The 13,365-nt window shown below is 42.2% G+C and overlaps 1 protein-coding gene across 1 annotated transcript in view; it reads right to left on the bottom strand.

Annotated features, from left to right (window-relative positions):
* Positions 1 to 13,163, bottom strand: part of ROCK2 (Rho associated coiled-coil containing protein kinase 2) — a 129,895-nt gene extending 116,732 nt beyond the window's left edge. The window contains exon 1 of the mRNA XM_034766905.1: positions 12,436 to 13,163. Coding sequence (XP_034622796.1) covers positions 12,436 to 12,582 — 147 coding nt within the window. The 5' untranslated portion in view covers positions 12,583 to 13,163. The remainder of the gene's footprint in view (positions 1 to 12,435) is intronic.
* Between the last annotated feature and the right edge of the window lie 202 nt (positions 13,164 to 13,365).

The following is a 13,365-nucleotide window of genomic DNA, read 5'->3' on the forward strand; positions in this document are numbered from 1 at the left end:
AGTAACTGGTAGATAAGATTCCATGGGAAGCATGACCAAGGGGAAAAACAGTTCAAAACAGTTGGCAGTTTTTCAAAGAGACATTATTAAGGACACAAGAGCAAACTATCCCACTTCATGCCAAAGATAGGAAGTATGGCAAGAGATCACACAGGCTTAACCAGGAGATCTTCAATTATCTGAAGCACAAAAGAGAGTCCTACAAAAAAAGTGGAAACTAAGTCAAACAAAGAATGAATATAAACAAATAACCTAAGTATGTAGGGATAAAATTAGAAAGGCCAAGGCACAAAACGAGATTAAACTAGCTAGAGACATAATGGGTAACAAGAAAACATTCTACAAATACATTAGAAGCAAGAAGACGACCAAGGACAGGGTAGGATAATTACTCAGTGGAGGGGTCGGAGGTGAGTGTGGAAATAACAGAAAATGTGAAAATGGCAGAGGTGCTTAATGACTTTTTTGTTTCGGTTTTCACCAAGAAGGTTGGTGGTTTTGGACGTCTAACATAGTGAATGCCAGTGAAAATGAGGTAGGATCAGAGGCTAAAATAGGAAAAGAACAAGTTAAAAATTACTTAGACAAATTAGATGTCTTCAAGTCACCAGGCCTGATGAAAAGCACCCTAGAATACTCAAGGAGCTGACTGAAGAGATATCTGAGCTATTAATGATTTTTTTTAAAAGCCATGGAAGAGGGGAGAAAGTCCAGAAGACTGGAAAAGGGTAAATATAGTGCCAATCTATAAAAAGGGAAATAAGGATAACCTGAGGAATTACAGACCAGTCAGCTTAACTTCTGTACCCGGAAAGATAATGGAGCAAATAATTAAACAATCAATTTGCAAACATCTAGGAGATAATAAGGTGATAAGTAACAGTCAGCATGGATTTGTCCCGAACAAATCATGTCAAACCAACCCAATAGCTTTCTTTGACAGGGTAACAAGCCTTGTAGATGCATAAGGTGGGTGCATAACTGGTTGGAAAACCGTTCCCAGAATAGTTATCAGTGGTTCACAGTCATGTGGAAGGACGTAACGAGTGGGATCCCGGAGGGATCAGTTCTGGGTCTTGTTATGTTCAATATCTTCATCAATGATTTTGATTAAAATTCAGAGTGACCTGGACAAACTGGAAAAATTGTCTGAAGTAAAGAGGATGAAATGCAATAAGGACAAATGCAACGTACTCCACTTAGGAAGGATCAATCAGTTGCATACATACAAAATGGGAAATCACTGCGTAGGAAGTGGTACTGCAGAAAGAGATTTGGGGGATCATAGTGGATCACAAGCTAAATAGAAGTCAACTGGTAACACTGTTGCAAAAAACAGAACAAACAAAACCATCATTCTCCGATGTATGAACAAGAGTACCATAACCAAGATACAAGAAGTAATTCTACTGGTCTACTCCGGACTGATTAGGCCTCAACTGAAGTATTGTGTTCAGCTCTGGGCACCACATTTCAGGAAAGATGTGGATAAATTGGAGAAAGTCCAGAAAAGAGCACACACACACAAAAATGATAATGGTCTAGAAAACATGACCTATGAGAGAAAATTTTAAAAATTGGGTTTGTTTAGTCTGGAGAAGAGAAGACAGAAGGGACCTGAAACAGTTTTCAAGTACATAAAAGGTTGTTACAAGGAAGAGGGAGAAAACCTCCTTAACCTCTGAGGATAGGACAAAAAGCAATGGGCTTAAATTGCAGCAAAGGCAGTTTAGGCTGGACATTAGGAAAAACTTCCTAAATGTCTCGGTGGTTAAACACTGGAATAAATTGCCTAGGGAGGTTGTGGAATCTGCATCATTGGAGATTTTTAAGCGCAAGTTAGACAAACACTTGTCACAGATGGTCTAAATAATACTTAGTCCTTCCATGAGTGCAGGGGACTGGACTAGATGACCTCTCGGGGTCCCTTCCAGTCATATGATTCTATCCTTCTATGGCTCCCCAATATGCCAATCTCTTCACAGGCTGACTTGAAGAAGAATGTCTGGACAAATGTACCACAAAACCAACGATATACCTGAGATACATTGACGATATTTTCATCCTCTGTACCGACAGCTTAAACTCCCTCGTAGATTTCCACAACCACCACCACCCCTCCACTGAACTCTCTCTGGAACACTCCCACACTAGCATCAACTTCCTGCTCACCACAATCAGCTTCAACAATGGAACCTTAGAGACAGACAGACATATACAAGAAACACCCAGATCACACCACTTACCTTCAAAGATCCATTGACAACCCCAAACACACCAAGAAAGCTGTTATCTACAGCCTGGCACTCAGATACCACAGAATATGCTTCAAGGAGAAAGTCTGGGATATACACCTTAACATGCTTAAAACCATCTTCACCAAGCAAGAACACTCCGCAAGAAGAGTAGATAACATTATGGAACAGGCCACCCAAATACCCTGAGAGAACCTGGTTCAATACAAAAATAAAACCCCCTCTAACACCCTTAGTTATCACCTACCATCCCACAGTGGAACCCATATGGGATATCATCAAACAACTACAACCCATATTTGATGGGGACCCCATCCTGAAAGAAATCTTTCCTGAACCCCTTCTAACTTTCAAACCCCCCAATCTCTCCAAGCTCATCATCAGAAGCAAGCTCCCCATAGACCAGGCCATACCAACTCAAAGCGGCACCAGACCCTGCCAGTACACCACATGCAAAACCTGCAGACATATCTCCACTGCTACAATGATCAACGCCCTCCATAACATACCTTTTAACATCCATGGATCCAAACATGCCTATTACAAATGTGGTATATCTGATCCAGTACACTAAATGCCCCAATAACAACTATGTGGGTGAAACCAGACAATCACTACGCTCTCGAATGAACTCACACAGGAAGATGATAAAAGACAAAAACACCCTATCACAAAGTGATCTCTCTATATCTGACCTATTAGTCCTCAACCTCAAAGGAAACATGCACAACACTTTAAAAAGACCAGCCTGGGAGCTTAAATTCATTACTCTGCTAGATACCAAAAATCATGGACTGAACAGAGACTCTGGATTTATGGCTTATTACAACAATCTGTAATCCACTAAACTCCCTCTTTTTGTCCTACGACTGCAGAGGTATAACAGGCCACTCTACCTGGAAAGGTCCCTCATAATATGTTCTAACTACTCTTGCTAAACAATGTGTTTCACCTTACATTTTGCCGTGACACTGGGAGTTCCTTTCCCAGACCTGAAGAAGCTTAAAAGTTTGTCTCTCTCACCAAAAGAAGTTGGTCCAATAAAACATTACCTCACCCACCTTTGCTCTCTAATATTCTGGGACCAACAAGGCTACAGCTACACTGTACTTAAGCAAGCTAAGCAGTCATGGGATAAGAGGAAAGGTCCTCTCACAAATCAGTAAGTGGTTAAAAGATAAGAAACAAAGGATAAAAATAAATGGTCAGTTTTCACAGTGGAGAGAGGTAAATAGGGGGTCCCCCAAGGATCTGTACTGAGACCAGTGCTATTCAACATATTCATAAACAATCTGGAAAAAAGTGTGAACAGTGAGGTGGCAAAGTTTTCAGTTTTAATGTACATTTTAAAAAATATTAGTTTATTGAATAAGAAAATGAAAATACATTTATATAACGTCAGTTTATTTTCCAGTGTCCATATTTTCACTTTGTCATGTTACAGGTTTTTAGTATTGATAATACATAACTACACTGTTGGCTAGACACTTTGGCAGCTAAGTAGGAAATAACTGGAGCTCCTGCCACCCCAAAAAACATGAAAAGCACATGTGGGATTTAGTACAGTAAGTGGATATTTCTGCTAAAATGAACAGCAGTGAAATAGTTAATGCTGATATTTAAATTGTCTTCTTTGGGTTTCAGAGATAACACATCATTAAGATGGACTAAGCGATTCACACCTCTCAAAGCTATTGTTTCAGGCTACCAAAACACTCAGGCAGACAGTATTGCATAACTCAGTTTACATTTTCTTTGCAAACATAACAGCTAGAAACAATTTGTTTTAAAAAGAGTAAGCTTGAGTTCTGGAAGAAAATTCTGTATCAATGGGTGGGTTTTGCAGCAAGTTCAGGGAACGCAGAATATAAAGGCTTTGTGGTTTTAGTTTTTTAGGCTAATTCATAACATTAGTAAATTCAGTCCTGAAGTCTCCTCACAATAGCACATTGAACCGTCGCTAAGGAGTGGCATGGTAACAGTGGCTTTCTAGGAAAATATTATTGGGGTTTGCATATTTTCACTTTGCTAGACAGTAAAGTTCTACCACGCAAAAATATGGCATTCTATTTCTAGTTCACCCCCTGGCCTGTTTCACACTGATATGGGTGTCGCTCAAAAAAAAATTTTTCATAATGATCTGAGGTTCCACAAGAAACTATTAACTAAAGAACAACAAAAAAGTAAACATTGATGACTATACTACAAGAACAAGCTGTCAGCATCACCTTGATACATGAGTAATTCAAGGAGTTGTCTTCAGTCACAGAAGGAGAAAAGGGAGAGTCAGTAACCTACAATCCAAATTTATATGTGCCTAAATAAGTTACCAAGCCAAACTGACTTGGCGCTTATTAAGATATTTAAGTTAAGGCCCTGATCCACATGGGTGAATCCATTGCAAGATCAGGACCCCAAAATGCTTCTATGAATTAACGGGCTGCATGTATACAATGTTCATTAAAATCTTCTCCTTATTTTCACTAAGCCAGCAGCTTTAAATAACATTTGATTACCTGAGAGTCTCTTCATTTTTCTTAGCTATCACTTTTTACTGTCAATGTGAATGACTCCATCCCAAAGCACTTTCTTTACAAACTGAAGATATATTCCACTAAAAAAATTGCATTAAGTGAACACTGAAGTTCCACACTAAAGAATTCAAAAGTTTAGACTGTGCGTGCAATATTAATTCTGCTCCCCTGGATAGAACTGCTATGATGGGGTTGTATTACACAATCACACATTATTTCTCAGAAATTAAGACTTTTAAAAAGCTCAAATTAAAACATTATTATTTAAGTTGAAAAGTTAGGAAAAAGGTAAAACTATATATATCGTGTACAACTATAACAACCTCATCATCATAGGAGGGCGGTGGGAATCCAGCTCTCTTTCCCCCCTGCCAAAGCAGTAGCAGGAGCTCCTTCCCCATGTGGTGCCCACAGAGACTGGGGAGGGCGGGGAAGGGGGCGTTGAGGGAAAAGAAAGACCACTAAGGCTATATGCTATATTTTGGGGTGAGGGGTTGGGAGGAGCCTGGCTCAGCTATCCTCCCCCTTCCAGAGAGGATGTCCACTCCCAGGATTCCCATCCCAGTGCAGTGTCTAATGCTGTTGCAGTAGGGGTCCAGGCTTATATTAGAATGTTCACATTCAGTTATTGTTCTGGCAACACTACAAGCAACAGAAGAGAAATGGCAATTTTCAGAAGTTTCTCTCTCAGCCAAACCCTGAACAAATTTCATTGGGGGGAGGGGGGGAAGGAGGTTGGCTCAGGGGTTTCTCCATGCCAAATTTCAAAGGATTGTTTAAAAAAAAAAAAAAAAAAAAAAAAAAAAAAAGGAAATGGTAGAGAATCTCAAATAAACGTTGCAAAAATTTTTCATACTGAAAGCATTAGACAACTTAAATATAGTGGGAACTGGTATTAAACCCTCCACCCCCCAGGCTCCCAAGACTGTCCAAGCTGTTTATATTAATGTGCAGTAACTTGAAGATATTGCAATTCTCTGTTTTCCTGTTCTGTTAACCAGAGATCATTACAGCATCAAAACAGCACTAAACTGTCAGTCACCAATTAAATAGACATAAATCACCTACTATATAAATAATATGCTAAATTATGTTTTCTGTGTGAAAGAGACACGGAGTACAATATAGTAATAGCAATAGACAAGTCAAAATCAGAATGATTTTCATTTTAGTTACATGTCATTTTATGCAAAAATATTTTGAATAAGTAAACTATTTCAGTAACTGTTACAACAGCACATGAACGTAGAAAAACAGTGTTAGAGCTGCTTCCAACAAGCACCTGGAATTGAATAAGACCCTGCCTACACTAGAGAATTCTGTCCAAAATTTCCCAAAATAGCAACAATGTTGTTAGTAAAATTGCAACAGGGTATAGATTGATTAGTGGCCACTGCCACCATTTTAAGCACTGTGTCACATAACCTTGCTCATGGCAGATCTAATGAATATAGTGCTTGGAACAGGGCAAGCAGCTGACATCCCATCTACACTAGGACTCCAAACAATGGTGGGAATTTTTTTTTAACATTTCCCTAGTGTAGGGAAGGCCTGACACACAGTACATATGACTTAGGAATTAAGCACTAACTTCAGTGTTTTGTTTACACAGTTATAGACCAATTAAAAAGGTTTATTCCTTATAAAGGTTGCCAGAATAAACACAGTACTCTTGTCCTTAACTAAAGCTGTTTTTGCTCCTTAATCAAACTTCTGGAATTATAAAGATTAAAAAAAAAAAAAAAGCAAGCGGGGAGGGATTTTGGATCAATAAACCAGAATTATTTAGGAACCCTGATGTTGATTAAGGGCTAGTCTACACTAGAAGTGCTACATTGGCGCAGCTGCACTGCTGTAGCGCATCTGGTGAAGATGCTCTAGGTAATAATCCACCTCCACAAGAGGCAGTAGAGAGTTTCTCCTGGGGACATAGCACTGTCCACACTGGCGCTTAGGGTGGTGTAATTTACGCCACTCAGGGAGGGTGGGCTTATTCACACACCTGAGACACAGAAGTTATACTGAAGTAAATGGTAGTGTAGACTTGGCCTAATTCTTGCAAGTTCTATTCACTGTCTTACCAAGAACTGCATGAAACAAACGGCCTCTCCACAGACAAAGGATCATTTGGTCTTCCCACTAGTTTATTGCCCTAACTCTTCAGATCAGAACTAGTGACATGTTGACTGAGCTCTTCCCGGTGTTTGACTGTGCAAACTAACAAATGATGGACTAATATTACTCATTCAAAATTATACCGCTACACTGAAGAGTGATGCAGCGGTAAATTCATGCCAAACAAACAGCTTTTCTATTAGAAGAGAAAATGGGAATTGATTCTAAAGTTTTACTTATTAAAGACCCTCTCCTGCAAACTGATCCATGTGACAGACTCTTATGACAACATGAAGGCCCTAAATCAATGCGGCTCTGCTCAGTGATCTGCTAATGCAGATCAGCTTTTGGAATTGGGGCCTGAATTAACACAGCTGGAATACGGTTGGTATTTATTTAATTGATGACAGTAATGAATATAGACATAGCTGGCATTCTTTTCCCTTACCTACTCTCAGAAAATATATGTCACATCTATGCTTGATATAGGTCCTAGGATTTACCAGAAAATATTTGTTTTGGGGTTGTCTCCCATCCCCCTATTCAATATATTTAAACAAATTTAAATATATGTTTATAAATCAACTTCATTTTAAGAAAGTAAGTGAATTTTAATTAAATAGGCAATTTGTTTTTAACTCTTTAAATTTTGAAGACATGAATATACCAAGATATTTAACACTCAATTACTACTATTACTGTTCTCTTAGCTTCTCATTTACATTGGATTTGTCTTTAGCATCTGTTAAAGTCTACACTGTATTGTTTAGGTGTTAGCTAATAAAGTCTACACTAAAATATTAGAATGTCATGTGTGCTAAACTGATAGAGTTGAATCAGGGGAGGAACCTAGCTTCAACCCTTCAGCCTACACTGCCTTGTCTGCACTAGACTTTTAGAACATGTTAAGTATTGGCAAACGCTTATCAATACACTTAAATCCTAACAAAGAAAAACCATTGAGTGATACAACTGTTAAATAAATGAAGTGTATAATACTGATGTATAACGAAGCATGAGTTAAACAGACTAAGAACTATTTGACAGATGTAAAAAAGCAGGTATCAATGGGGAATCATCACTGAATAGGGGTATCTCTAGTAAGGTTCTAAAGGGATCAGTACTACACCTGACACTGTTCAACATTTTTATCAATCTGGAAGTAAATATAAAATCACTTCCAATACATTTGTGAATGACAGACTGACAGAACGGTAAATAATAATGAGACCTACAGAGCAATTTGCATCGCTTAGTAAGCTGGGCCCATTCAAACAAAACATGTTTTAATACACCCAAACATTAGGTCATACATCTACAGGGAAAAAATGCAGGCCATACCTACAGAACAGATGACTATGTCCTGGAAAACAGTGATTCTGAAAAAGAATTAGGGGTCACAGTGGACAAGCAACTTAACATGAGCTCCCACTGAAGAGTGATGCTGTGGCAAAAAGAACTAATGCAATCTTTAGATATACAAGTGGAGTAGTAAGTAGGAGTAGGGAAGCAATTTATGTCTGTCTATTATCAGAGGGATAGCTGTGTTCGTCTGTATTCACAAAAACAACGAGCATAAAGACTAACAGATTTATTTCAGCATAAAATTTCGTGGGTCAAAAACCCACTTCTTCAGATTCAGGCTTTTTGACCCACGAAAGCTTATGCCCAAATAAATCCATTAGCCTTTAAGGTGCCACCGAACTCCTTGGGGTTTTTATGCTTGTCTATGGCATCACTGAGACCAATACTAGAATACTGCGTACATTTCTGGTGTGCATATTTTAAAAAGGACCTTGAAAAATTGGAGTGGGTGCAGACAAGAGGCACAACAATAATTTGATGGCTGGAAAAAATGCCTTAAACGTGAGACTTAAAGAGCTCAATGTATTCAGTTTATCATAAAGAAGACAAAGGTGACTTGATTGCAGTATGTAAGTATCTTCACAGGGAAAAAAATATGGGGTACTATAGGACTCTTCGGTATTGCAGAGAAAGGCATAATAAGAACCAGTGGCCAGACAAATTAGAAATAAGGCACATTTAACAAACAAAAACAGTGAGGGTGAATAACCATTAGAACAAACTATCAAGGGAAGTGGTGAATTCTCCTTCTCTTGATATCTTCAAATCAAAACTGGATGTCTTTGTGGAAGATATGGTACCATCAAACAAGATGCTGAGCTCAATAAAAGTAGCTGGTTGAAATGTAACGGTCTCTTATGTACAGGAGGCCAGACTAGATGACTCTATGCATCTATGTACTGGGCTCCTTAGACTCTACCAATCAATATTTAGCCATGTTCCAGACTGCACCAAGCAAAAAATCTCTTCATTTAGAAATTACTGAAAGTATAGTATAGCCTGTGCTAAGCAGTGGAACTGATATCCAGAGAAAGATAATTCTTACTCATCTTTTCAATTCTTTCAAATTTGCACCATGTGCTAAAGATTAAAACTATTATTTTTCCCTCTCTACAGCTTACTGAAAATAAAATACTCACACAAAATGCAGATCAGCAGCTGTTTTATGACTTATTAGATGTACTGTATTAGGAAACAGATTCCACTTCAGATTTCATTATATAGTTTATGTTTTAAACTCTTTCTATTCAGACAATGATCAGTTACCTTTCATCAACCTAAAAATAATGTAACATTCTTTTTTGTAATGTAACTAATCTTTTAAAGACTGTTTCCCCATCCCCAATATCTGGCACTGTATTTCCCTTTAAGTACATTTCTACTTTCAGCACAAATCGCCCTAACTCAGCTGTTTATAAAGAAACCTTCCTCTCTACTTAAATGTGAGGTTTCCATATGCAGTACATCATATTCAATCTAGGAGAAAACAAGCATGGAACACCAGACCAAACTTCACAAAGCTACACTATCAAGCTCTAAGAGTGGAAATATCTGTAGGAAAATTACTACAGCTTTCACATACAACAACAACAAAATTATTTAATAACTGATTATTTCAGATGTATGAAACAGACGATCAAATTTTACTATTTTGTGTATATGCATTATACCATTTCATCTATTCTTATTCATTCCAAACAATATTTAAGTTGCATCTATTCTAGAAAGAGGGCGTGCATGTGACAAAATTATGCCCTTTACTATAAAAAATAAGTCCTAATAGTCTATTCAATAAACCTCTTACCTTGTTCTGGTGATGTCTCATTTATTGCATAAGCTGATCTAACTACATTATACCGGTGTAAGTTTACAAAATGCATAAACTATGCTAAACTATTGTCAAGCAGACACTGGTCTTAATTTTGCATCATGCAATTTTTATTCAAGATCACATTAAGAACTGCACTTTTACAAGATCTATCCTCCCAAGTCCAAGGACAAAAAATAATGAGTTTAAAAGCTGAAAATAAAGTGTGAAGAAAAAAAAAAATCAGCCAGCATTAAGTATTAACCTGATGAGTTTTTCAGATCTGCTGTACTATTTTAAACTACTCTTTCTGGCCATAGGTCAAAGTTTTCCGAATGAAATACCAACATGAAAATGCTGGGAGTGAAGCCCGGAGGCAGCTCTCTTTGCTTTGGCCTAGGTTAAACCCTATCAGAGCCCAGCGAAATCAGTAGCACTATTTCCCACCCTCTCCACCAAGTATCATGGATGACAGTACACCGGCTCTGAGTATCCATGACAGGAATAGCACAACTAGAGGCATGAAAAGAACTTAATACACATTACAGGAGATCCCTACATCCTCCCCCTCCCTACTCCCCAGCACAGACACACACACACACACAGTTCACTCAGTTCCTGTACTTTAGCCAAACATGACTGAGTCATTTTTGCAAATGAGTCCCATGGCCTCTCAGAATAAGTGCCTGCAATGAACAACTCTTGGAACATAGAAAGAAAAAAAAATCCAAACCTTTCACTCAGGCTGCAGGCACTAGGACTTCTCCGCCTCAGAACACTATTCTGACAGATATCAGAGGGGTAGTCGTGTTAGTCTGAATCTGTAAAAAGCAATAGAGGGTCCTGTGGCACCTTTAAGGCCTTGGCTACACTTACCCGCTAGTTCGACAGCTGGAAATCGAACTTCTGGGTTCGACTTATCGCGTCTAGTCTGGACGCGATAAGTCGAACCCGGAAGTGCTCGCCGTCGACTGCGGTACTCCAGCTCGCCGAGAGGAGTACCGCGGAGTCGACGGGGGAGCCTGCCTGCCGCGTGTGGACCAAGGTAAGTTCGAACTAATTCGAACTAAGGTACTTCGAACTTCAGCTACGTTATTCACGTAGCTGAAGTTGCGTACCTTAGTTCGAATTAGGGGGGTAGTGTAGACCTGGCCTAAGACTAACAGAAGTATTGGGAGCATAAGCTTTCATGGGTAAGAACCTTGAGGTTTTGCTCCCAATACTTCTGTTAGTCTTAAAGGTGCCACAGGACCCTCTGTTGCTTTTTATTCTGACAGAGAAGATCTGATGCCTGGTAAAAGCACTGAGACTCCCCCTCACCATCTTTCTAGGGCTTACATGTTTCAAATGGGGAGATCACACTCCCTTTCCAATCCTTCTTGGAGGCATGGGTTTCCCTGGAAAGGAAACAGCACTTCATACTCAAATAAGGAAAAAATGCTATATTACAAAAGGCAGAGAGAAATTTATTCACCCTAACGGGAAATAAGTGTCCCCGTTATATCCCCAAGATACATTTCTTTCCTAGGCGTGTTCTTTTCCTGCACCGTTTCTACATCATGCTCCGGGCCGAAAGTCTCATCTTTAACTTCAGAGTAATTGAGTGTGGTTTAGTTTGGGGGCCCCGAGGAGGAGGAAGCACACACCTGGACACTACATAGGGGGGAAATGTATTTGCTTCCAATTCTCAAAATAAACTTAGAGTCCATGCTTAATACCAGATTGAGTAAATTAAGTGCAAATAAAGCTAATGGAAAGGAGCTCTCTGCCCCCATTCAAAGGCATTTCCCTCATCATCCAAGAAAAGAGCCCTCTCAGCCAACCCTCAGCCAGTCAAGCAGGAAGCACTCCATAACCCCCCACCCCCAACACACATACACAAAGTTCACTGGGGGGAGGGGGGGTAGAGAATAGTTCTCTACCATCCCGCTCCTGCCCAACGCCAGCCAGCCATCAAGAGCACATTTTCACCATCATGGCCTTCCCTCATTATCCCAAGGGGGGATCGCACCAACACCCTCCCAAATTCATTCCAAGGGAGAACACTCACCATCCCTTCCAAAGACATCAAGGGAGAGCTCCCCCCAACCCACCCATCGGGAAGTACTCTCTCTCTCCCCCCATTCTTCCCCCCAACACACACACAACCCCTCAGCCAAGGGGGCTGTGAGTATGCACCCCGCTGAGAGGGGACATCTACCAAAAACCCATCCACGTTTGAGTGAACCGTTGCCCTCCGAACAAGCCCAGGGGAGCGCTGTTTATCATCCCGCCCAGCCAGTCCGTCCATCGATCGATCCGTCCCCGGGAGGGGGAGGCTCCCGCGGCCCCTATTGTGCCTGGGGTGGGTCTAACTCACCAGCAAACTTTCCACATTGACTGGGGACCGAGGGTCTCGGATCATGGACTCCAGCTTCCTCTGGCGGCTCGTGGTCACCCCCTCCCCGGGCTCCAGGGGCGCAGGCGGGGGGGGAGCGGACATCTTCGCTGTCTGAAGCTGGCTCATCCTCCCCCTCCCCGCGGGGCTGTGCGAGCGGCGAGCTGCCGGGCAGGAGGAGATCACTCTGTAGCCGGCCCCGGTCTCCGCTCCGGGGCCTAGCGCTGCGGAGAAGCTGGGGGCTCCCGGCCGGGCCTGGGCCCTGTCTCAGGAGCAGGGCGGGGAGCAGAGGGGACGCTCCCCGACTGGGCGCTGCTGAGGCTGCTCCGCCCCTGGGCACCTCTCAGCTGCAAAGGCATGAACAGCGCGGAGCCGGGGCGGGGGGAGAGAGATTCCCGCGGCGGCCCCGACTCCCCCCCCGCTCAGGACGGCTCTGGGCGGGCACCGAGTCACTACCGGGTCCCCGGCACCGGCCCGGCCATTGCAGCAGCCAAACACCCGCCGCGGCGGAGGGAAAGCGGCGGGCGGCGCTCGAGGCCGGCTCCCCTCCTCCGGCGGCGGCTGGGCGGGAGAAGCGACTCCCGGCGGCGGCGTGAGGCTCGCTGCTGCCCCTCTCTCGCCGTGTCACTCAGTCCATGGGGCGGCCGCCGCCCGCAGCGAGTCACTGTCCCTGCCGCTGCCTCCCGCCGCCCCCATTCTCCGGCTCCCGCCCCTCAGCCTGACACCCAGCAGCCGGCCTCCCTTACCCACAAGCCTCCGCTCCGAGCGGCCGGACACGGCGCCCCGCGCAGAGGACACATAGCTCCGCGCTCGCTCATTGCCTAACTATACCCCTCAGCTCAGCTGGCGGGGCGGGGAGTGGCGCCGAGCGGCGGCCCGCCCGGGGACAGCGCTGTGTCACCCCCAAAAGCG

Source organism: Trachemys scripta, chromosome 3 (assembly GCF_013100865.1).
Source record: "Trachemys scripta elegans isolate TJP31775 chromosome 3, CAS_Tse_1.0, whole genome shotgun sequence".
Taxonomy (NCBI): Eukaryota; Metazoa; Chordata; order Testudines; family Emydidae; genus Trachemys; species Trachemys scripta.